Source organism: Protopterus annectens, chromosome 13.part0 (assembly GCF_019279795.1).
Source record: "Protopterus annectens isolate FY-2018-M chromosome 13.part0, PAN1.0, whole genome shotgun sequence".
Taxonomy (NCBI): domain Eukaryota; kingdom Metazoa; phylum Chordata; order Ceratodontiformes; family Protopteridae; genus Protopterus; species Protopterus annectens.
In genome coordinates, this window is record NC_056747.1 from 1,357,845,099 (window position 1) to 1,357,868,647 (window position 23,549).

The window sequence follows — 23,549 nt, forward strand, 5'->3', positions numbered from 1 at the left end:
CCAGGGCGGAGCCAGAAGTTGAGACCAAAGGAAGGGAAACCATACTTGCCGAGGCCAAAACGGGGCAATGAGGATCACTTTGCTCCCCAGTCGATGAGCTTTCTGTAGAAACCTCAAAATGACAGGTACAGGAGGTACAGGAGGATAAACATGCAGAAGACCAGGAGGCCAAGCATGGACTAGAGCATCTCTGAGGGACTCCCCTGGCAGGGGGTTCAGAGCAAAAAACTTGCTGCACTTCGCGTTGGAAGGAGATGCGAAGAGATTGCAGCAAAGCTGACCCCACTCCAGGAAGATCTGCTCCACTACTGAAAGATTCAGAGACCACTCATAAGGCATCAGAATAGTCCAACTTAACCTGTCCGCTAGAATGCTGGACCATCCCGGAATGTGCGTTGCTATGAGAAAACGACCAGTGGACATCGCCCATTCCCACACTCTAATGGCCTCATGACAAAGGGGGTAAGATCTGGTCCCGCCCTCTTTGTTGATATACCAGACCACTGACATGTGTCTGACTAAATTGCAATTGTTCCCAGAGGAAGAAAGGCATGAAGGGCCTGCAACGCTAAAAGGACCACCCTCATCTCTAGAATGTTTATGTGCAAATTGGTCTCTACAGGGGACCGCAGGCCTTGAAAGGCCCTGCATAAACAATGCTCCCCCCACCCGAGTTGGGAGGCGTCCATGGTCACTGTGGCTTGGACAGAGGCTGGAACAAAGGGTCATCCCTCCAGGATGTCCGTGGAACACATACACCATGGAAGGGATGACCGACAGACTCTAATGAATTGTATTGGACACGACAATGAAAGTTCCAACAGGGACCATTTACAGCTAGTGTCCACTGTAGAATTCTCATATGTAACCGAGCACACGGCAGAAGCATTATGGTCACTACCACTGAACCTAAGGCCCTCAGTACTGATTCCGCCGATGGAAGATGAGAATGGTAGCTCAGACAGACATGCATCCACAGGTATTTTACCCTCTCTAAGGTCAGGAAGTTTTGGTAGCTCAGACAGACATGCATCCACAGGTATTTTACCCTCTCTAAGGTCAGGAAGTTTTTGCACTGTAATGTATCTATCCTTGTCCCAATGTAGTCTATCACCTGGAGAGGATTTAGAAGTGACTTGGATGCATTGATTGTGATCCCAAAAATAGGGCAAGCTGTAAGAAATAGTCCCTGGTTTGAGAAAGTAGACACCTGGTGGGAGCAGTGAGGAGCCAATTGTCCAGGTATGGATAAACCTGAATCCCCTGAAGCCTCAGGTGAGCCGCTACCACCGCCATCACTTTAGTGAACACCCTGGGGGCTGTGGTGAGACCAAAGGGTAGGGCTCAAAATTGGTAATGATTGACTCCTAGCCGGACGTGGAGGAACCTCCTGGAGCTTCTGTGCATCTTTATGTGATAGTAAGCATCTTGGAGGTCTAACGAGCACATCCAGTCACTCTTTTGCAGGTACGGCATGATGGACTTTAGAGTGACCATCCAGAATTTTTCTTTGGGAACTGATAGGTCCAGAATGGGCCTTAAGGCCCTCATTTTCTTTGGCACCAAAAAGAATCTGGAGTAGAAGCCTGATCCAGACTGATCTGGGAGGACAGTTTTGATGGCTTGTTTTCCTAGCAGCTTGGAAGTTTCCTGTGCTGCTGTCTCCATTTGCATGGGTGGTACATCCGGGAGGTGTTTGGGAGGTTTGGGAGGAACCACAAAGGGGATAGAGTATCCTCTGGATATGATCTGAAGCACCCAGCGGTCTGAAGTTATGGACTCCCATGCTGCCAGGTGCAAGGACAATCGTCCCCTGACTACCTCCAGAGTAGAGTAGTCAGGCAACCCATCAGGGCTGCTGTCCAGGCCTGTCCAAGAAAGGTTCTCGAGACCCAAAATTCCTCGGACCCCCTCTGCCTCTGGGCCGGCATCCATTCTGTCCCCTTCTGCCTCTGGGGGAAGAAGAAGAGCCCTGAGTGTCCCGGGAATACTGTGAGTTCTGGAACCACATCTTCTTTTGCCCTCTCTGATTCTGGAAAAAGGATCTTTGAGGGTTCGAGAAGTGGATTCCGATGGCAGACAGTGTCTTCCCATCCTTCTCACTCTGGACTAAAGTCTCTTTGACAGTCTTACCAAAGAGAGTAGAGCCGTCATAAGGGGCATTGGCAAAGAACGCCTTGAAAGCTTCCGAAAACTGACATAGTCTGAGCCAGGTGTTACGCCTTATGGACACGCCAGACCCAGCTGCCCTAGCCACTCCTTCGGTAGCATGTGAGAGGAGTGGTATGGACGTGTTGGAGATTGCTTTCAAAGTGGCCATCCTCATGGAGAATGAGTCCCTGTCCTTCTGCGACATGGACTTAGGGGTAGACTCCCCCAGCTCCTTGACCAAGTCGCTCTGAAGTCTCATGATGTGGGCCAGGTAGTTCAGCTCCCTAACAGAAAAGGTCGCCCTCTTCCCTAAGTGGTCCATCATCTGCAACTCTCGGTCAGGAGGATGACCCGAGGAACTCTCCTGGGCTAGTCCCTTCTTTGTGATTCCTGCTACCACCGCAGCATCTAAGCCCTTGTTCCATGCTGGCCTATCTGAAGTTGGACTCGAGAGGTTATCAGGCCTTTGTTCAATGGTGTCCAGCCCCTTCCAGGCCCGCAAGGTGACCAGGTCCACCAAGAGATCTGCAGGAGGGGACATCCAGGAAGTAGATGGGCCCATGCCGAAAGCTTCCAGGAATCCAGACTCGTCAGAAGGAGGTTTGGGGGCGGACCAACCTCCCAGTTGGTGAAGGATTTCTATGATATCTCCAAAGGAGACATCCTTGGGAGGTGACCTGGGGGAACCCATCATCCAAATCCATATCCTCGGTGAGGGACTTGAGGGAGTCCAAGTGCCTCCTCTTACACGTATGCTTGCGAGGCACATCTCCGGTGGGGATCTCCAGGGGGAACTCGCAAGCCACTTGTTCCTCAGTGGGAACTGACTGGGACTCCTTGAGCAGGGGCTGTCCCTCTGGTAAAATGACGGGATTCATAGAAAGAGCCGAGGGGGTCGGTGCAAAGTCCGAGGGGATGTCAAGGGTCTCGATCCGGCAAAGAGAACCCTTTATACCACATCAAATGCCGAGGGAGAACGCACCTCCTGGGAAAGCAATAAGGAGGCCAGTCTCCCCGGATCTAACGTGAGAATGGGAGCTGGGTCTGAAGTGGACAGCTCTCCGAGGGAGGGAACCTGGCCCGACAAAGTCGGAGCCGATGAAAATAGTTCTGCACCCTCAGATCAGACACCCAATCTCCGTCTCCAAGAGTGGCTCGGATCTGAGCTGGTCGTATCATGCTGGCATCGAGGAAGCAGGTACCATCAGCACCGACTCCCTGACTAAGGCCATCCTCAGATCCGATGGATGGATGAGAGAAGGAGAAATTGGTGTAAAAAAAGGAAGCGAGCTCCCCCCTCCTGAGGGAGAGGGGGCTGGCAAGACCCCCATCTGGATCTGAGTATGAATGAATCTCCTCATCATTTTATCCATGTCGACTTTTGATAAGGACTGCGTGGACCTCGGCAAGGCCACGGACTCCAATCTGGCGGCTCGAGGAACTGAGGCCCTAGATGGAGCGTCTCCTCCAGCTCTGGGGAAACTCTTGGAGATCGGAGTCGAGGGGAGTCACGGATCCTATGCTGACTTTTAGCTGGTGAAGGGAGATCTGGGGATCTCTTGCGTTTCTCAGGTCTGGATTTTGGCTCCCTCTACTTTTCTCAGCCCCTTTTCCGTTCCACTTCTGCAGGCTTTGAAATGGGAGATTGAGTCACAGCCTGGGAGGGAGGAGAAGCAAGGGCAAGAGAGGAAGGAGAGGCGGCCACAGCAGCCGCTGTGACCGAAGCCTAGGATGAGGCAACCGCCTCAGAAGTGGGAAGAAGGCCTTTCAGGGCCAACTTAGCCTTCCTGTCCTTGATTGCGCACGAGTTAAAACCCGCGCATATAGAGCAGTCTGTACCTAGATGGGCAATGGCCAAGCACATTACACAAAGAGTGTGGCCATCTGCTGGAGACAATTTATGCCCACACTCAGTGGACCTTTTAAACACAGGCTTTCAGCCATACTACTGTCAGCAACTCAAAGGAGGGAAAACAAGGATTAAAATATTATTAGTTTTCCCACTAAAACCACTCACCACACACAAGCACACAGAACACAGTGACGGGGGAGGCGAAGCAAGTACACTACAAACTAAGCTAAACAACAACAAAGATTAAATTTGTGACGCACCAGTGAGGAGAAGAGAAGGGAAACCTATGCTAACACACTACACTAAGATTTACAGAAAAAAGGCTTACATCTCAAAGCTCGGGAGATTGCGATGCTTCAGCAAGCCACGACAAATGAGATCTGGGGGTTGGAACGTAGTGGAGGTTTATTATGGGTAAGGGGAGGAGCTCGGAGCAGATGCTAGTGAGATTGCCAGCTTGGATCCGATACGAATTCGGTGTCCCACAGGTTGAAGACCAAATTAAGTAAATTACTTCAGATCAAATTATTACTCTAGGGATAAAAAAATTCAAAGGGGAATATTACAGGGTGAGTTTCTGCCACCGCTGCTCTTTTGTCTTGCCCTTAACCCATTATGCTGTCTGCTTAACAGATTAGGTCATGGCTAAAATTTGGCTCCCAGCAAACAATAAAGTATAAAGATTTCTCATCTTCTTTTTGTGGGTGATTTAAAACTTTATACGGCATCAGATGAGGGACTAAAAACACAACTGCAAGTGGTCAAAACTTTTTCAGATGATACAAGAATGTCATTTGATCTTGATAAATGTGCTAAAGCAACCTTTAAAGCAGGAAAGCTGCAGCACGAAGAAAACATCAGTTTGGGACAAGAATGTGATGTAAAAGAACCTGAGCAAGAGAGAGTGTATAAATATTTGGGAATTGATGAAGGATCAACAATAAAACATGAATAAATGCAAATAAAAATTAGTAGGGAATATTTTAGAAGACTAAAATTAATACTGAAAACAGTGCTAACATCTAGGAGCAAAGTCTAAGCTATAAACCAAATTGCTCTTCCTGTCCTAACTTACAGTTTTAGAGTGATTGGCCAAAAATGTGTTGGATCAGTTGGACAGGAAAACAAGAAGGATGTTTCATGCTTATCAAATGATTTCTAAAAGACTATATAATCCCCTTTTTAAAGGAGGTATGGGCCTACTCAAAATTGATTACATGCAGAGATCTGCAATCGTAGGACTGAATACATATCTCCTGACCTCACAAGACCCAAGCATAGTGAAAGTTTTGAAACATGAGGTGAATAAATCTAAGATAACTTCCCTGCTTAGGCTAGCAGAAGCATATCGGCATCAAGCAGGAATGGAAATCAAACCAGAAGTAGATAAAAATCACGCAGCAACTGAATGTGCCAAAAAACAAAAGAAAAGAATATAAGTGAAGGATCAGATGAGAAGGCAAGAAATGTGGAAAATGCATAAATATAGTTGCAAGTATAAAAAACGCTTGGAACAACCTCGTGTTGATCAGGATCGAACACAAGATTGGTTAAGGAGAGGTGAATTTAAACCAAAAGATGAAAAGTTAACATTGGTGGCCCAAGATTGTAGACTATGTACACATTGGTTTGCAAAGTCCATTGAACATGTGGGAGAAACAGAAATGTAGGTTTTGTAAAACAGAACTGGAAACAGTCACACATCTTGTTGCTGGTTGTGAATCACTAAAGGTAGGATTGTATGAGGATTGTAGAAATATTATAATATTGAAGTAGCTGAAAAACACTGGAAACATGAGCTACGAAGCATTATAGAAAATGATGACATTTATATCACATGGGATCACCCATTACCAACAGTTAAAAATAGATGCAAGAAAAACAGATATAGTACTCCATGAAAAGAAGACAACAGTAGCATTGATCATTGAAATTGCCACATGCAGTGATTACAGTGTCTTACATACAGAGAGACACAAAGTCATAAAATACCAGGATTTGAAGGCAGAAATGAGGGTAATGTGGAAGGGAGATACCCAGACAGTTCCAAAAGTTGTAGGAGCAACGGGGCTTATAACAAAGAATTGCAGAAGGAGTCATTACTGGGCACAGTGCGGGTTCTGCGAAGATCACTTCTGGTTAATATCAAAGAACAAAACCATACTAATTTCATGAACATCATACTTTGACTTAGGAATGTGGTCCATTCCTGTCATGGTACTAGAAACTGAAAAAACTTGGAAAAATTAATCCATCAGAGAATGGAATATCAAGTCCTCCTACTTGGGGACAATGGCCATTGTGATAAGGTGTCCCAGATATAATTAGTGATAACCTAAAAGGAGTCCAAGCAGGATAGCAGCCCCTAGAACTCTTCTGCAGTCATGCAATCCTTCTGCAGCCACCTCTGAGGTGTTGATTCTAAGTTGGGGGGGGGGATTATTTATATCCTGCATTTAATTTGAAACCCAACTAAAATTAGGGTTGTCAGGTGGTGAGGGAAAAACTGAGCCCCATCTTCATCATCCATGTCCTTGTAAATTTGTTCACAGTGTTGTAGAGGCTCTGAATGTTTACTTTTCTATACTTTTTCAGTTTCTTACCAGGTGGACAGTCTGTAGATGAAAAGCCTAATTGCCCTCTTAATCCAGGCAGACTGGTCAGCCTGTGCAGGATGTGGAAGACAAACCATCTCAGTAACACAGAGGATGGGGTGGAGGAAGAGGATGATAACACGGAACTGCTAGTAAAGGGAAACAGTGGGCAACATGACAGAACCTTGTTGGGATTACTAGGCTTTGCCTTACTACCAAAAGAAAGGAGATAAACCCTGAGTAAGGGAATAAGACTTGCTGGAAAATGACAAGATGCCAGTAAAACATACACTTGTCCAGCCAAAGCCAGGTAGACAGGCAATGTGGTGGGCAGACTCTGTCTAACCAAAGCAAGTGGACTGAGGCAGACTCCACACAGAAGGCACCCCAGCCGAAGATTGAACCGGAGAACCTCTTGCTGTGAGGTGACAATGCTAACCGTGCACCACTGTGGCCGCCCAAGAACTTATAATACTACTAATAATAATAATAAAAAATGCATCTGGAGCATTTCTCCCCAGGCCTCCACTGACAATTGGCTTTGTTCCAAGTCGGACTTTCCCAGTAAACAAATGTTAAATAAATACATAAATAATACCAGTCCACTCCCTTTAATATTTAGAGGATGGAGACAGTGATTTATTTTTTTTTTTTACTTTTAGGAAACTCTAAATCAGAACTCTGTTGTAAAAAAAACTTTGCACTTTTGTCTGAATCTGTCTAACCACTATTTTGTCAGGATTTCAAATCTGATGAAGGTAGCGGAGAGAGAAAAAAAAAAAAAAACATACTCTAAATGCACGTAAACTCTGTAAAGGCTAGCATAGCTGAGGCACTAGAGATTCTTACAGTTTTGTCAAATAAATATTTTTTTATTCACTTGGTCTGTGTTTGTGGTGAAAACAATACTTAGGAACTGACTTGCCAAAAGCCATGAAGTTTGTTCATCTCCCTACTCACTGGATAATCCTAAGAGGAAAACTGTTTCGTATGCTCAGCAAAAGAATTGCCCTGTTCTATTAATGCATTAATTCTGACACTGTTTTTAGATGCTACCATCTCTCCAGGAAGGCTGTTCCAAAATCATTCAACACGCTTGCTGTGAGCAAATACTTCTCAATAGCTGTCTTCAGCCTTCTACTCTACATCTTCAAAGTGACTCCTCTTGTTTGCAAATCTCTTTTTTAAAAACGCACATTCACCTGGGGCTCTATGTACTCCTCTGAAATAAATACGTTTCTATTATGTCTTCTACACTCCAAAGTCTATATTTGTCTGTTTTGAAACTCGCTTATCAAATGCTGCTTATGATTAATGACCGTTTTACTTACACTGCTTAAAACTTGATGCTTTCATTGTCTATATCACAGAGAGTTTAATAATAATTCTGTTACTTATTTACTTCAGCATTTCAATGCACTTGCATGTGTATAACTTAAGAAGAATACAAAACTGGTAATACTGAACTGTAAAATAATGTTTACTTACCTACTGTCAAACTGGTGTAGGAGGTCTGTAGGTTTGCAATAACGCTGCCTGCACACAACCACAAGAGCTATAAAAGATGCAAAAAAAATTGTGGCTAGAACTCCAATTGCCACTATAACAACAATTTCCATGGTTGCTATTTTGCAGGTGTTCCTAATTGCGTATAGCACTGTGTGCATTCACTTCACTTTGTTCTCAGCTTATTTTATCTAAAATCAAACATAAAAAAATATTTTTTTAGTACAAGCCTACAACACAGTTTACATTTTACACACAGATCTACAGTAACACTTTGGCAAAAGATAAGTTGAATATTTCTTACATTCCCAATACAATTATAACCTATGATGAGCATCTATTGTACACAAATTTGATGGAAAGCACATAAATGACTCCCTATCAAACGACTAAAGTTGCAGAAACAAGTAGAACCCTTAAAGGAACAAAGGGTAACAATCTTCTATACTAAGGGGTTGCCAGAGACAGCGTTCACTGATGATAGTGACAATGACATGGCAATGTGCTGGAACGTTACAGCACTTCTCTCAGCATCTCCAAGACAATGTGCTGGGACATTACAGCACTTCTCTCAGCATCTCCGAGACAATGTGCTGGGACATTACAGCACTTCTCTCAGCATCTCCAACACAATGTGCTGGAACATTACAGCACTTCTCTCAGCATCTCCAAGACAATGTGCTGGGACATTACAGCACTTCTTTCAGCATCTCCAAGACAATGTGCTGGGACGTTACAGCACTTCTTTCAGCATCTCCGAGACAATGTGCTGGGACGTTACAGCACTTCTCTCAGCATCTCCAAGACAGTGTGCTGGGACGTTACAGCACTTCTCTCAGCATCTCCAAGACAATGTGCTGGAATGTTACAGCACTTCTATCAGCATCTCCAAGACAATGTGCTGGAACGTTACAGCACTTCCCTCATCATCTTCAAGACAATGTGCTGGAACGTTACAGCACTTCTCTCAGCATCTCCAAGACAATGTGCTGGAACGTTACAGCACTTCTCTCAGCATCTCCAAGACAATGTGCTGGAACGTTACAGCACTTCTCTCAGCATCTCCGAGACAATGTGCTGTGACATTACAGCACTTCTCTCAGCATCTCCGAGACAATGTGCTGGAATGTTACACCGCTTGCTATGTACTTCAGTAGCCATTCATCCACTCATAGTTAAATAAACTGCCTACCTTTACTCATTAGGAACTGTGTAAATCCCTTTTACTTTTCTTGGGGAAATACCTTGGTGTTCCATACAATGTTGTTTCCAGCACTGGGTGCCATATCAATACACGACACTCCTACTATATATTATGTTGGATACTGAGTTTATAAAGTATTTAACAAGGTGCTTCCTCGTTTTGAGACTGAGCTGTTGACATCATCAGCTACTGTTTTGTACTGAATGGTTAACCCTATTCTGTCTGAACTAGGACACAGGATGCCATTGCACAGCACAAAGATGTACACAGATGCAAGAAGTGCAAAAAGTCCTGGCATGTACCCACACAAAAAAACAAGGGAGAACATCAAAAAGTCCTGGCATGTACTCACACAATAAAACAAGGGAGAACATTAGTTCTGTGTTAGCAGTGGCAGCCATGGTTCTGATAGCACTACCAGTACCTGGAGTTCATTTGCCAACTGTGAAACTAAAAAAATTAACTCAAAGCAAAGCTTTTACAATAATGAGGGCAGTGATCAACCAAACCTTTTAGCAATATTGTTCTGCCTTTCTGATCTGTGTGGAGCAGCTTGGCTTGGAATACTTTAATATGTGGCAACTTGTTTATGTGGACTCTGGAGGTGAAATAATATTACACAGTGATCTGACGTCATGGCTATAACTGCTGGGTCGGGGCTGCGGTTGGTTGAATGAAAATAACTGACTTCTTGCCTTTGCTCAGTTTAAACAGTGACTATCTGACTTTGAAGGACTATAGTGCTTTTGTGAGAAGTAAGATGGGCTACTTAAATGGACAGCTGATATGCACAGACAGATTTTAGGTATAACTGCTGTGACTATCTTCTGCGGAAGAAAATGACTGACCGACTACTGCTGTTTGGTTATTACTTTGGCTTTGCAGGACTTACGTGATTATATGAGGGAACATTTAATATTTTAATATGTGGCAACTGTTTGGAACAGCACAGAAATACATTACACAGTCATCATTCTTTATCCCAGATGCCTGAATTGCACATAGAACTGGTTATAGCTGCTTAGTAGGGGTTGTCTGGGTGAAAATAACTGTCCCTTTTGTTACTTGCTCAGTTTTGACAGTCATTTCTTAACAAAGGATGGATAAATTCATCACAGAATACCCAGCCCTTCGGAACTCCTGGGGGCTGGTGGCCTCCACACATCAAGGCTCTATAAGTGGATTTTGACATGCGCTTAGTAATCGCTTCTGCCTTGAACCTCACCCAGTCTAAAACTAGCCCTGTTCATGGGTGTACACAGCAGGGCACCCTGCTCATGGGTGTACACAGAAGGTCTTACTTGTGCTGGAAGCAGGCAACTTTGCCATTATTTCTTTAACATTTCTCCCAGATGTCAAACTGCATCTTATTTTGAACTGGGACAGTAAATTCAATATTTCTTTAACTTTCCTCACAGTCTTCAGAGGGTACACATAGTGTCACCATAGCTTGTATAGGAACACTGTGCTGCCTCTAGAACTAACAAGCTGGAAACATTACTGTAATCGATATGCATTTTTTTCATTTTCCTTGCAATCAGATATCTGATGTGTATACAGGTGAATATTTTTCAGGGGAGAATGAACAAGCAAGCTGTTTAGATACATCTGACAGCAAATATGTTATATTCTGTTTTCATTTTTTCCAAGTCTGACATCAGAAGCATACACAGAAGGTGGCTGTCTTTAGGGGGCAGGGGTCGAGGTGTCATGTTGTATATAAATATGGCAGCAGCAGCTTGAAATATGATTTTGGGCATTTGGGTCTTAATTTTAAATTCAAATTAACACCAGTAAGGAATAAACAGAATGGGGGATAAGGGGGACACGTACTATACCTAGATATGATATATGTATCCTTACAAACATTTATCTTCTCAGTTTATTGTAAATCGGTGCTTGTTCAGCTCTGAGAATTAAAACATGGATAAAACTTCCTTACAAACATTTATCTTCTTAGTTTATTTTAAATTGGTGTTTGGTCAGCTCTGAGAATTAAAACACGGATAAAAATTATTTCTCCCTTGAAATAAAAAAGTAAAATATTGAATTTCTTTTCCTTATGCATAATTTTTGTTAAGGGTATTTTTAGATCAAAATGTTGGGGGAAAAGCTCTAAAATGCACCTGAGAGCATGTATAATCTCATGATGTCTGAGTGCCTGGCAGCCCCCAGACCCCCAGCTTCATTTAGTTACGACAGGGTGGTTTTGAAAAGATGCAGAAAAATAAATAAAAACGAAGTTGAAGAGTAAGTGTTGATTTCTTTCCTTAATCATGTTTTTTGTCCATGGTCATCACTGAAAATGCTAAAATGCTTTTCAGAGCATCTAGAAACCTTGTGGCTTCTGGAAGTCTACCAGTCCCAAGTCCCCTGGTTGCCTAATATAGTTATTTCCCCTGCAGTTATTACAGTGTAGTCTTAAGACAGGTGAGATGTACTGAAAGGATGCAAGAAGGAGCAATGCTACATGTTTCTTTGATTGTAGTAACTGTTTAGCCAACCACTAGATAAAAAGGTTGCTTAAACAACTATACACTATGCCTCACAGCACCTATAAACCACAGAGCTTCTGGAAGCCTAACAGTCCCAGGATCCCCAGCATAATGCAGTTGTTTCCTCCACAGTTATCACAATGCAGTCCTGCTTTGATAGAACACAAATGACAAACAGCAGGACAAAAATGAAGACTAAGGCAAACTGTGAGAAAAAAGAAAAAAAAGTAAAAGGTGTTCTGGGTAGTGTGAGTAGGCCACGATGGGATGGACAGTGGGGGTGGAGGGCATGCAGCTTTTTTGCCTAGGGCTTAGGGCACCAGTTTTCCTAAGGCTGACTCTGAACACATACGGTCCCTTGGCACACAAGCTGACATACAGAGTCAGAGTGGTGCATTACTGCCCACTGTTACTAAGAGAAGCCAGTTATGGCATTAGTGTGGACCTTTCATAGCAACTACAACACAAAGACCATCATGCCTGTCCAGTATACACAAGAATTATGACAGTATGCAAGTAGACTAAGCAGGGTAGGTGTGAGGTGAATGTGGCCAAACAGGAGCACGATCAAGTGTGTATAAGGTAAAGGTCTGCAATGATTAAGTGTGCTGACCTGTAACGAATGGAGTGAGGGTACACCTGCTGAGTGGCTCTGATGTGGAGTGTAATGAATGCTGCCAGATGAAGACAAGGGTGTACGGTTCAGATTGACAAGATATGGCTGTGTGGGGTCAGACTGCATCTGGAGCCACTCTGCATCCAGTTTAGTAGGTGGTGATTACTTATGCCAAATGGTGATAGTCCTTCTAAGGAAATACTTTTTCTAATATTTTTGCCTTTTGGGAGTGTGTATGTGTGTGTGTTTTGCCATCACTGCGATAGTGGTGTGTCACAGAAGTTATGTGTGCACCTTATTTTGCGTGTTTATATCTGCAAAGGCAGTACACATAAGTTTCATCCTCCCATATGAACAGTGCATGGGGCTTGCCCCTCTGCAAAATATGTTTTGATTTTATTACAGTGCTGTGGTGGCTGAGTGTGATTTGTCTGTACTTGTCGTATAGTCTGTGTTCCATGGTGCAACTGCTGTGACATTACGAAGGATCATTACTATGACCTGACTAATGAAATGCAAGCAGTTCTAGATGCAAACTGACCTTGAAGGAAACAAACAACTCTATTAACTAGTGATTAAATAATTGTGAAGGAGGTCCCATGGATATTACTAATAAAAATATAAAATAATAATAAAACACATTTACTAACCTCAAAGTGTTTGCATATTCATACTGATGGTTACATGCTGAAAGCAGAAGTGTGGCTTGATATTCTAGCAAACCATTTTGCACTCAAGAATTTAGTGACCTGTGTGCAACCACTGTGTTCCCAAGCATCGGCAAAACAGTGTTTTTACATCCTTCTTACATTTAAATTCTTATAAACAAAATGCTGTCGTGGTACAGAACCGATATAGTCCCAGATACCCAGCTGCAATTAGAGGTTCTGGCGTCTGAGGTGTGGCAAGGCAGAGATGGCTGTGACTATCCTCAGAAGAGCACATAAATGGGCATGCCTCACATTGGCTGGGGATGCACAAGAGGGATGCTGTCCAAAGTAGCAAAACGTGTGAATACATGGGGTGCACTGGCTAAGTCTCTGCTGAGGTGGGATGAATCGCCATCCACAGCGCATGATCTCCCATTAGACACTGAATGTATATGTTGTAAGGGTAACAGGCAGCTACGGCCTAAGGTAAACCCTCCCTCAAGCAGCAATATGACCCTGTATATGTGGGCCTTGATCTCCTCAACAGTGTCAATCATGGGTCAGATTAAGTCCAGAAGTCTTAAGGAGACCCAGTGCATGAGGAGAAGCACCTGTCACAGTTGATGATCAGCTTCGGGATGCAACTAAAAGGAAAAACATTTTTTTATAAACAAGATATGCAGTGTCACAATGTTTGTGTGAAGCTGGCTGACAAATTAGGGAAGAGACACTGGCTGATAGTGACTCATTCGAGGACAGTTTATTTTTTTTAATTTATTTTATTTAACATTTGTTAACTGGGAAAGTCCAATTTGGAACTAAGCCAATTTTCAGCAGAGGCCCGGGGAGAACAGCTCCAGATGCATGTTTGTAATTACAGTGTTGTAGTTACAGTGAGTCAGGCTCTTATAAGAAGAAGACAATACTGAAATTATCACAGTGGGCTCTTACTGCAAAATAAAAGTCGGCCAAATCTAACAAGCCTCACAGCCAGTGCTTCAACAGGCTGCACAGTCAGTGCTTAAACAGTCTGCTCAGTCAGTGCTTCAACAGGCTGTGCAGGCAGTGTTTCAACAGGCTGCACACCTGGCTTTGATACTGGGTTTCTTTGCCATCTGTTACGAGATGTTAAAGTGAGGTCTCTGCTGATGTATGCTAAAGGCCACATGATACCTAGTGAGATGAGTAGGGTTTTTTGTGCCATCCATTATATGAGATGTTAAAGTAGGGTCTCAACTAGTGTTAAGTTAAAGGTCACATGATACTTACTGAGATGAGTAGGGGTTTTATTTACAAACCAAAATAAAACACAAGCAATCAGTTACAAACAATTAAATTGCAGAGTAAAACAGTGCAGCATATAATACACTGGATAAAAAACTATACTCACTACAACAAAACAAAGCTGGTGCCCCAAGATACATCTCATAATCCCTGTGATTCTGCAACCCACAAATAGGGTTACCACCTGTCCCACTTTGTAAGGGACAGTCCCTTTTTGGCAGTTGAGTCCTGCCAAACAAAATTAAAAAATAGCAAATGTCCTGAGATTTTAAGACAAAAATATTTCCTATATTTTTTTTAATGGTTGCATAAAACAGTTATTTTGTATTTGAAACACCTAAATGTTATAAAAAAACAGAATAAGCAACTAAAATGCTACAGGAATAAGCTTTTATTTTGGCAAAAAGTGAAGTTCTGTCCTTTGTACTGGCTGTGGGTATGTTTTGCCATGAAAAATCTGACATTTCTACAAAAAATGTCCCACTTTGGGCGTTTGAAAAGGTGGCAACCCTACCCACAAATCACATAAAGTTCTTAGACCACAGTTGCCAAAATAATATGACATTTTTCCACTGCAAATTACATAGGTCCTCTCCTCATGCCTTCCCGCCTACAAATTCTAAAATTTCCATAAGTCTGGAGCACTTTAAAAGTGCCGTAAAGTATTTTCCATGACTGCATAACCATACACGTTACCTCTCTTTTATTTCCAAACTTTATATTTCATGTCTCCATTTACTAGTAGTTTGTAGTGTCCCAGTCATCACCTAAAAATGTTTGTGCCTTACCTCCTACAATATTGTAGATTGTCTTCTGTGCAATGCACCTCATTTTACCTTTCTGACAGCATTCTACCCATCCACCACAGAAAACAACACAACTACTTCTTAATACATGAATGCTTATTTTTTTTGAATGTGTGCCAAGTTCTAAAGTTTCCGGGAGACTTCCTGCAAGCCAGACCATATGTCCTTGATTTCCCATTCCCCAGCTGTCCCATCACACAGAATATTTTGTCTCATGAGGTCTCTCTAATAAGACCTGATGAATCCTAAATTGAATGAAGAGAAAAGACCACTGAACAGATGAAAAATACACCACCATAGGGATTACGTTCATTTCTCACATTCTGCCTCTCTGTGCAACATTCTCATTATAGTAGACTTTAAGTCAGAAGAGTGCCAACTCTGTTTCCTCTAAGTTCATATACAACGTGGCCACATTAGCTCCCCTGGCCCAGAATGGCTCAATTCACTAAATAAAGCTTCTTCCAAAATGACCTGACATAGAATTGTTACAATTTGACACAGTATTTACATTTAAGTAAAATACTCCTCTGATTACTGGACTATGTGGCACACTGCCAGACGCAAAACACAAGGCTTTAAATGTTTCAGGCCACAGAAACTTTTTCTGTCAAAGCACTGTTCCCAAGCCCGCCTCATTTTTCCTTATTAAGGGAGAATCTCCCCCAAAAACTGAAAAAAAACAGCATATCTTAAACTTTTCCACAAAGCTAATATCTCTTGGCAAAATCAGTGGCTTATTATTATTATTATCTGATCTGTTATACACAAACGTGGCCTGAAAGGGGTCTGCCATGGCGGACAAGACTTTGTTTTACAGTTAAAGCCTTTGCCTCCCTGATGTCATTTTAGGGGGACAGAGAGAAATCCCTGATGAGAGGATCATTTCCTGGGGTTTTCTTTCTCATCAACATAAAACGGTACTGTGACTGCCTAGTTTTGACTTCGGGCATCGATCCACATTTTTAAATACTTTTCTTCTTTTGATTTTCATTAGTGGCCGTCTCTGATACAGCATTTTACAGAATGTTTGAGTAACTGTCTTGTTACCACAGTTCCCATTTTTTTTATGTCGTTTTCTCCTACCCTTTTCTAAATATTCAAATTCCAGTTCTTTTATTTCTGTTACTATATTCACTACTTCTAGTACAGCTGATTTAGAATTCTATTTTCTAGAAACATTTTTTTGGCAACCACCATAATTACACTCAGCATGGCCATACTATGTCTAGGCAATTCTGATTCTGTATCACAGCTCAAAAAATAATTTCCTTAGTTACACCAATTTGCTCAGTGGCGTCTCCACCAGAGCAGTCTGCAGGGAATCTTTAAAGTCTGCCAACTCATTACACTCAGAAAATATGTTCCCAGTTACCTCTTTCTTTCCCATAACACCTCCAACAACTGTTGTCTAACTGAGGAAAAATTCTTTGGAGTGTACTTGGGACATAAAAATGCCTATGTAAACACTTCCAAACAAAGATCCTAAAATCTTCTAGGCTTTGTTGCATACTTGGGAGACACACATATACCCCCATTGTTTCTTTATGAATTGCTTATCCAATCTCCCTTTCCAATCCTTTCTAACCTCCTCTGATTGATTCTTATAGTTATCATGCAATATTTTATATGCTCTACTAATTATTCCTTTTTTAACAGCAGCTTCTGTTCTGCATTCTACTAAAAACTCTACCAGTGCTGGTCTTTCACTTAGGACCCCCTGTTTCTTTCTCTTTGCCTATACTCTGATATCAATCCTTGATTGGGTAGGCAATCTCTAACCTGCAATCCAAATAAATCCTTGGCCTCTTCTCAATCTATTACCTTTCTCTCTCTAATTATTTATTCCAAATATCTTAGTTCTTTTGCCAGTTTTCTCAAATAAATTCCAGGCTGTTCTTGCCTATTGTCTGTATCCTTAATTGCAGTCAACCCCTTCAGGAGACTCTCCTTTCTTCTTTTCCAGCGTGCTCTACTCATAAAATCCCAGCTTTACACTGTCAAATGCTTTCTCTGCATCAAGACCCCCAACAACAGAGGTACATTCTTACTTCTACTTCCCTCTGGGTCATCAGTGTTCTGTTAATGTTGTCAAATGTTTGCCTCCCCTCCACAAAACTAGATTGATCCATATCTATCAATTTTGGCATCACTTTTCTTTTAGCCACTATAGATATAAACACTTTATAATCATGGTTCAGTACTGAAATGGGCCTGTATGAAGCTGGATCCGATGGATCCTTACCCTCTTTAGGTATTACCATTACCACTGCCTTCTTCCAGGATGCTGGTACTTCTCCTCCCCTTAAACTACTGTCAAGGGTTGGGAGGGTGGCCCAACGGTTAAGGTGTTTGCCTTACAAACACAAGGTGCAGGGTTTGACTCTCATAAAGGATAATAGGCTAGGCTTAAAATGGCTCGCAAGGGCATTTAGCTTAGTACTAATCTATGAACCTATGAACCTATAAAAGTTGCTAATAGAGCAAGCCAAGAGCCTTAATCCAGTCATTCTCCTATGCAAGAATGAGAAAAAGCACATCAATTTTTCTTGCATCACACTATTTTGATCAGACTTTTCTTCTTTTTTACACTGCAGTGCCTACATTTCTTTAAACTAAACAAAGAGAAATGAAGGGAAAACAGGGGCAACTGTTTACTTCAGTATTCTCGTTACACTTGAAATAAATGAGAAAACGTTACAGTATGTAGATTATATCATGCATGCTCTACCTCTTCTTCCCTTCTCCTAAATGTTCTTCCAAACATTAATGACATGAAGTATAGCATATGCTTTACAGTCCCCTACAAGTCTAACTTCTGTGGTACAGCAGAAAATCTCAGGTATTCCCTTCATGCTCTGTTCTCTAATTCTATTATTTTTTTTTGAAACATCTCATATTCAGCCAGCCTTTACTACATTTTGACCTGTGATTTCTGCAGTTTTATCACTTCATCTGAATATCATTTTAAAGCTTCTTCCATTTTTTCCAGCCTTTTGTTACTGGAGTTAATATATACCTTCAGTGTTTCATTTATTTTAATCAGCTCTGAGTACATTTGACTTATTTTTCCTCTAGAAAATTGGGAGTCATGTTTTGCACCAAAGCTGGAGCTTGCACTGCTTTTTGCTGAACAGCTGCAGAATTCTTTTCATTCAGTGTTTTTTCCTCATCTTTTGTGATTGATTTTTTTTCAGGTTCTCTGAATTTCTTTTTTGCTGATATCCAGGCAGTGCATTTACTAGCCGGTTACTGAAATTTACCACCCCCCCCCCCAATAATAGTTTACTGTCTCTCTTTTGAGTTTCTTAAAAACTGGGAGAGCTGAAAGTGAGCTGTTACTCAATGTGCAGCCATCTTGGAAATCCCCAACCCAACCCAGCTTTGTCCCTAAGTTCCTTGGATGCCTATATGGTGGGGTATGTTAATAAAGATGTACCTAAGAGTTACACAGGGATATGTTAGTTCGGGATTAATTTAATACTGTAGACATCTGTTCATCGGGGGCAGACTGGGGGGAATTTGCAATTTCTTCATCTAATAATTAAGGTTTCTTTTGAATAGGGTCAGGGATGAACTCTGATTCATGTACACGGTGAGCTTATTCCATAGCACAAGGATTCGTTAAGACACGGATCAGTCCCTCTAACAGGTTCTACATATGTCTCAGGCAAAGATCACATCCTTAGATCTAATGTGTCTTTGCTGCTTGTTTTGTGGATGTAAAAGAGATCCATCACAGCTGGATCTGTGGATACCTTGTAAGATAGGGACAGACACCCTTTTTAAGACACTGAGTACAAAGATAAGACCTTCACGCGATCTGTATAACACAGGGTATTCATACCCTGGTTTATCCTGATGAGGAACCTTTGAGAGCATTCCAACTGTTGCAAGTAACTGATTAGGTATATACTAAAGGAGGCACTGTACTCAATGATGGGTCTGATAAGGGCTGTGATTGACTACCTGTCTATTACTGGTACTGTTAAGCTGAGATTGACTACCTGCCCGTTACTGGCACTGTTGAGCTGAGACTACCTGCCCGTTACTGGCGCAGTTGAGCTGAGAATGACTACCTGCCCATTACTGGTGCTGTTGAGCTGAGATCGACTACCTGCCCGTTACTGGTGCTGTTGAGCTGAGACTAACTACCTGCCCATTACTGGCACTGTTGAGCTGAGATTCACTACTTGCCCATTACTAGCGCTGTTAAGCTGAGATTGCCTTCCCGTCCGTTACTGGCACTGCTGAGCTGAGATTGACTATTGGCCTGTTACTAGCACTGTTGAGCTGAGATTGACTACCCGCCTGTTACTGGCGCTGTTGAGCTGAGATTGACTACCCACATGTTACTGGCGCTGTTGAGCTGAGATTGACTACCCACATGTTACTGGCGCTGTTGAGCTGAGATTGACTACCCGCCTGTTACTGGCAATATTGAGCTTAGATTGTCTACCCACTCGTTACTGGCACTGTTGAGCTGAGATTGACTACCCACATGTTACTGGCGCTGTTGAGCTGAGATTGACTACCTGCCCGTTACTTGTGCTGTTGAGCTGAGATTGACTACCCACCCGTTACTGGCACTGTTGAGCTGAGATTGACTACCCGCCCGTTACTGGTCTGTTGAGCTGAGACTGACTTCCCACCCGTTACTGACACTGTTGAGCTGAGAGTGACTACCCACCCGTTACTGGCACTGTTCAGCTGAGATTGACTACCCGCCCGTTACTGGTCTGTTGATCTGAGATTGACTACCCACCCATTACTGGCACTGTTGAGCTGAGAATGACTGCCTGCCCATTACTGGTGCTTTTGAGCTGAGATTGACTACCTGGTCATTACTGCCACTGTTGAACTGACATTGACTACCTGTCCATTACTGGCGCTGTTGAGCTGAGATTGACTACCTACCCGTTACTGGCGCTGTTGAGCTGAGAATGACTTCCTGCCCATTACCGGTGCTGTTGAGCTGAGACTGACTACCTGCTCATTACTGGCGCTGTTGAGCTGAGATTGACTACCTGCCCGTTACTAGTGCTTTTGAGCTTAGATTGACTACCTGCCTATTACTAGCGCTGTTGAGCTGAGATTGACTACCTGCCCATTACTGGCACTGTTGAGCTGAGATTGACTACCTGCTCGTTACTGGCAGTGTTGAGCTGAGACTGACTACCTGTCCGTTACTGGCGCTGTTGAGCTGAGATTAACTACCTGCCCATTACTAATGTAGTTGAGCTGAGATTGTCTACCTCCCCATTACTGGCACTGTTGAGCTGAGATTGACAACCCACCCATTACTAGCGCTGTTGAGTTGAGTCTGACAACCCGCCCGTTACTGGCGCTGTTGAGCTGAGACTGACTACCCCCCGTTACTGATGCTGTTAAGCTGACATTGACTACTTGCCCATTACTGGCACTGTTGAGCAGCTGAGATTGACTACCTGCAGGTTGCTGGCACTTCTGAGCCGAGATTGACTACCTGCCCGTTACTGGCACTGTTGAGCTGAGATTGACTACCCGTCCGTTACTGGCGCTGTTGAGCTGAGACTGACTACACACCCGTTACTTGTGCTGTTGAGCTGAGATTGACTACCCACCCGTTACTGGCACTGTTGAGCTGAGATTGACTACCTGCCCGTTACTGGTCTGTTGAGTTGAGATTAACTACCCGCCCATTACTGACGCTGCTCAGCTGAGATTGACTACCTGTCCGTTATTGGCACTGTTGAGCTGAGATTGACTACCCGCCCATTAATGGCACTGTTGAGGTGAGACTGAATACCCTCCTGTTACTGGCGCTGTTGAGCTGAGATTGAATACCTGCCCATTACTGGCCCAATTGAGCTGAGATTGCCTACCTACCCATTACAGGCGCTGTTGAGCTGAGATTGACTACCTGTCCATTACTGGCACTGCTGAGCTGAGGCTGACTACCTACCTGTTAGTGGCGCTGTTGAGCTGAGATTGACTACCAGCCAATTACTGGAGCTGTTGATCTGAGATTGACTTCTCACCCTTTACTGGCACTATTGAGCTGAAATTGACTACCCATCCATTACTGGTACTGCTGAGATTGACTACCTGCTAGTTATTGGTGCTGTTGAGCTGAGATTGATTACCCACCCATTACTGGCAATGTTGAGCTAAGATTGACTACCTGCCTGTTACTGGTGCAGTTGAGCTGAGACTGACTACCTGCCCATCACTGGTGCTGTTGAGCTGAGATTGACAACCTGCCCATCACTGGCGCTGTTGAGCTGAGATTGACTACCTGCCGTCACTGGTGATATTGAGCTGAGACTGACTACCTGCCCATTACTGGTGCTGTTGAGCTGAGACTGACTACCTGCCCATTACTGGCGCTGTTATGCTGACATTGACTACCTGCCCGTTACTGGTGCTATTGAGCTGAGAATTACTACATGCCCATTACTGGCGCTGTTGAGCTAAGATTGACTACCTGCTCATTACTGGTGCTGATGAGCTGAGACTGACTACCTGCCCGTTACTGGTGCTGTTAAGCTGAGAATGACTACCTGCCCATTACTGGCGCTGTTGAGCTGAAATTGACTATCTGCCCATTACTGGCACTGTTGAGCTAAGACTGACTACTTGCCTATTACTGGCACTGTTGAGCTGAGATTCACTACTTGCCCATTACTAGCGCAGTTGAGCTGAGATTCACTACCCGCCCGTTACTGGCACTGTTGAGCTGAGATTGACTACCTGCCTGTTACTGGCACTGTTGAGCTGAGACTGACTACCCGCTTGTTGCTAGCACTGTTGAGCTGAGATTCAATACCCAGCCATTACTGGCACTGTTGAGCTGAGATTGACTACCTGCCTGTTACTGGCACTGTTGAGCTGAGACTGACTACCCGCTTGTTGCTAGCACTGTTGAGCTGAGATTCAATACCCAGCCATTACTGGCACTGTTGAGCTGAGATTGACTACCCACCCGTTACTGGCACTGTTGAGCTGAGTCTGACTACACACCTGATACTGGCGCTGTTGAGCTGAGATTGACAACCTGCACATTACTGGCGATGTTGAGCTGAGATTGACTACCTGCCCATTACTGGCGCTGTTGAGCAGAGATTGACTACCCGCCTGTTACTGGCGCTATTGAGCAGAGATTGATTAACCACCCGTTACTGGCGCTGTTGAGCTGAGATTGACTACCTGCCCGTTACTCGCGCTGTTGAGCTGAGATTGACAACCTGCCCATCACTGGCACTGTTGAGCTGAGATTGACTACCTGCCTGTCACTGGCACTGTTGAGCTGAGATTGACTACCTGCCCATTACTGGCACTGTTGAGCTGAGATTGACTACCTGCTCGTTACTGGCGCTGTTCAGCTGAGATTGACTATCTGCCAATTACTGGAGCTGTTGAGCTGAGATTGACTACCTTCCCGTTACTGGTGCTACTGAGCAGAGATTGATTACCCGCCCGTTACTGGCGCTGTTGAACTGTGATTAACTACCTGCCCATTACTGGCACTGTTGTGCTGAGATTGACTTCCTGGCCATTACTGGCACTGTTGAGCTAAGATCGACTACCTACCCGTTACTGGTGCTGTTGAGCTGAGACTGACTACCTGCCTGTTACTGGCACTGTTAAGCTGAGATTGACTACCTGCCCGTTACTGGTGCTATTGAGCTGAGACTGACTACATGCCCGATACTGACAGTGTTGAGCTGAGATTGACTACCCACACATTACTGGTGCTGTTGAGCTGAGATTGATTACCCACCCATTACTTGCGCTGTTGAGCTGAGATTGACTACCCGCCCATTACTGTCACTGTTGAGCTGAGATTGACTACCCGCCCGTTACTGGCACTGCTGAGTTGAGACTGACAGCCTGTTACTGGCGCTTTTAAGCTGAGATTGACTACCCGCCTGTTACTGGTACTGTTGAGTTGAAATTGACTACCCACCCATTACTGGCGCTGTTGAGCTGAGATTGACTTCCCGCACGTTACTGGCGCTGTTGAGCTGAGAGTGACTACCCACCCACTACTGGCGCCGTTGAGCTGAGATTGACTACCTGCCTGTTACTGGTCTGTTGAGCTGAGATTGACTACCTGTCCATTACTGGCGCTGTTGAGCTGAGATTGACTACCCGCCCATTACTGGCACTATTGAGCAGAGATTGATTACCCACCCGTTACTGGCGCTGTTGAGCTGAGACTGACTACCTGCCCATTACTGGTGCTATTGAGCAGAGATTGATTACCCACCCGTTACTGGCGCTGTTGAGCTGAGACTGACTACCTGCCCATTACTGGTGCTATTGAGCAGAGATTGATTACCTTCCCATTACTGGCGCTGTTGAGCTGAGATTGGCTACCTGCCTGTTACTGGTGCTATTGAGCTGAGA

At 43.7% G+C, this 23,549-nt stretch overlaps 1 protein-coding gene across 3 annotated transcripts in view; it reads right to left on the reverse strand.

Moving 5' to 3' along the window:
* The window catches only part of TMEM98 (transmembrane protein 98), a 595,737-nt gene that overhangs the window by 271,751 nt on the left and 300,437 nt on the right, over positions 1-23,549 (reverse strand). For all 3 annotated transcript variants that reach the window (XM_044055384.1, XM_044055383.1, XM_044055385.1), the window contains exon 2: positions 8,086-8,294. In XM_044055384.1, the coding sequence (XP_043911319.1) occupies positions 8,086-8,264 (179 nt within the window). In that variant the 5' untranslated portion in view covers positions 8,265-8,294. The remainder of the gene's footprint in view (positions 1-8,085; positions 8,295-23,549) is intronic.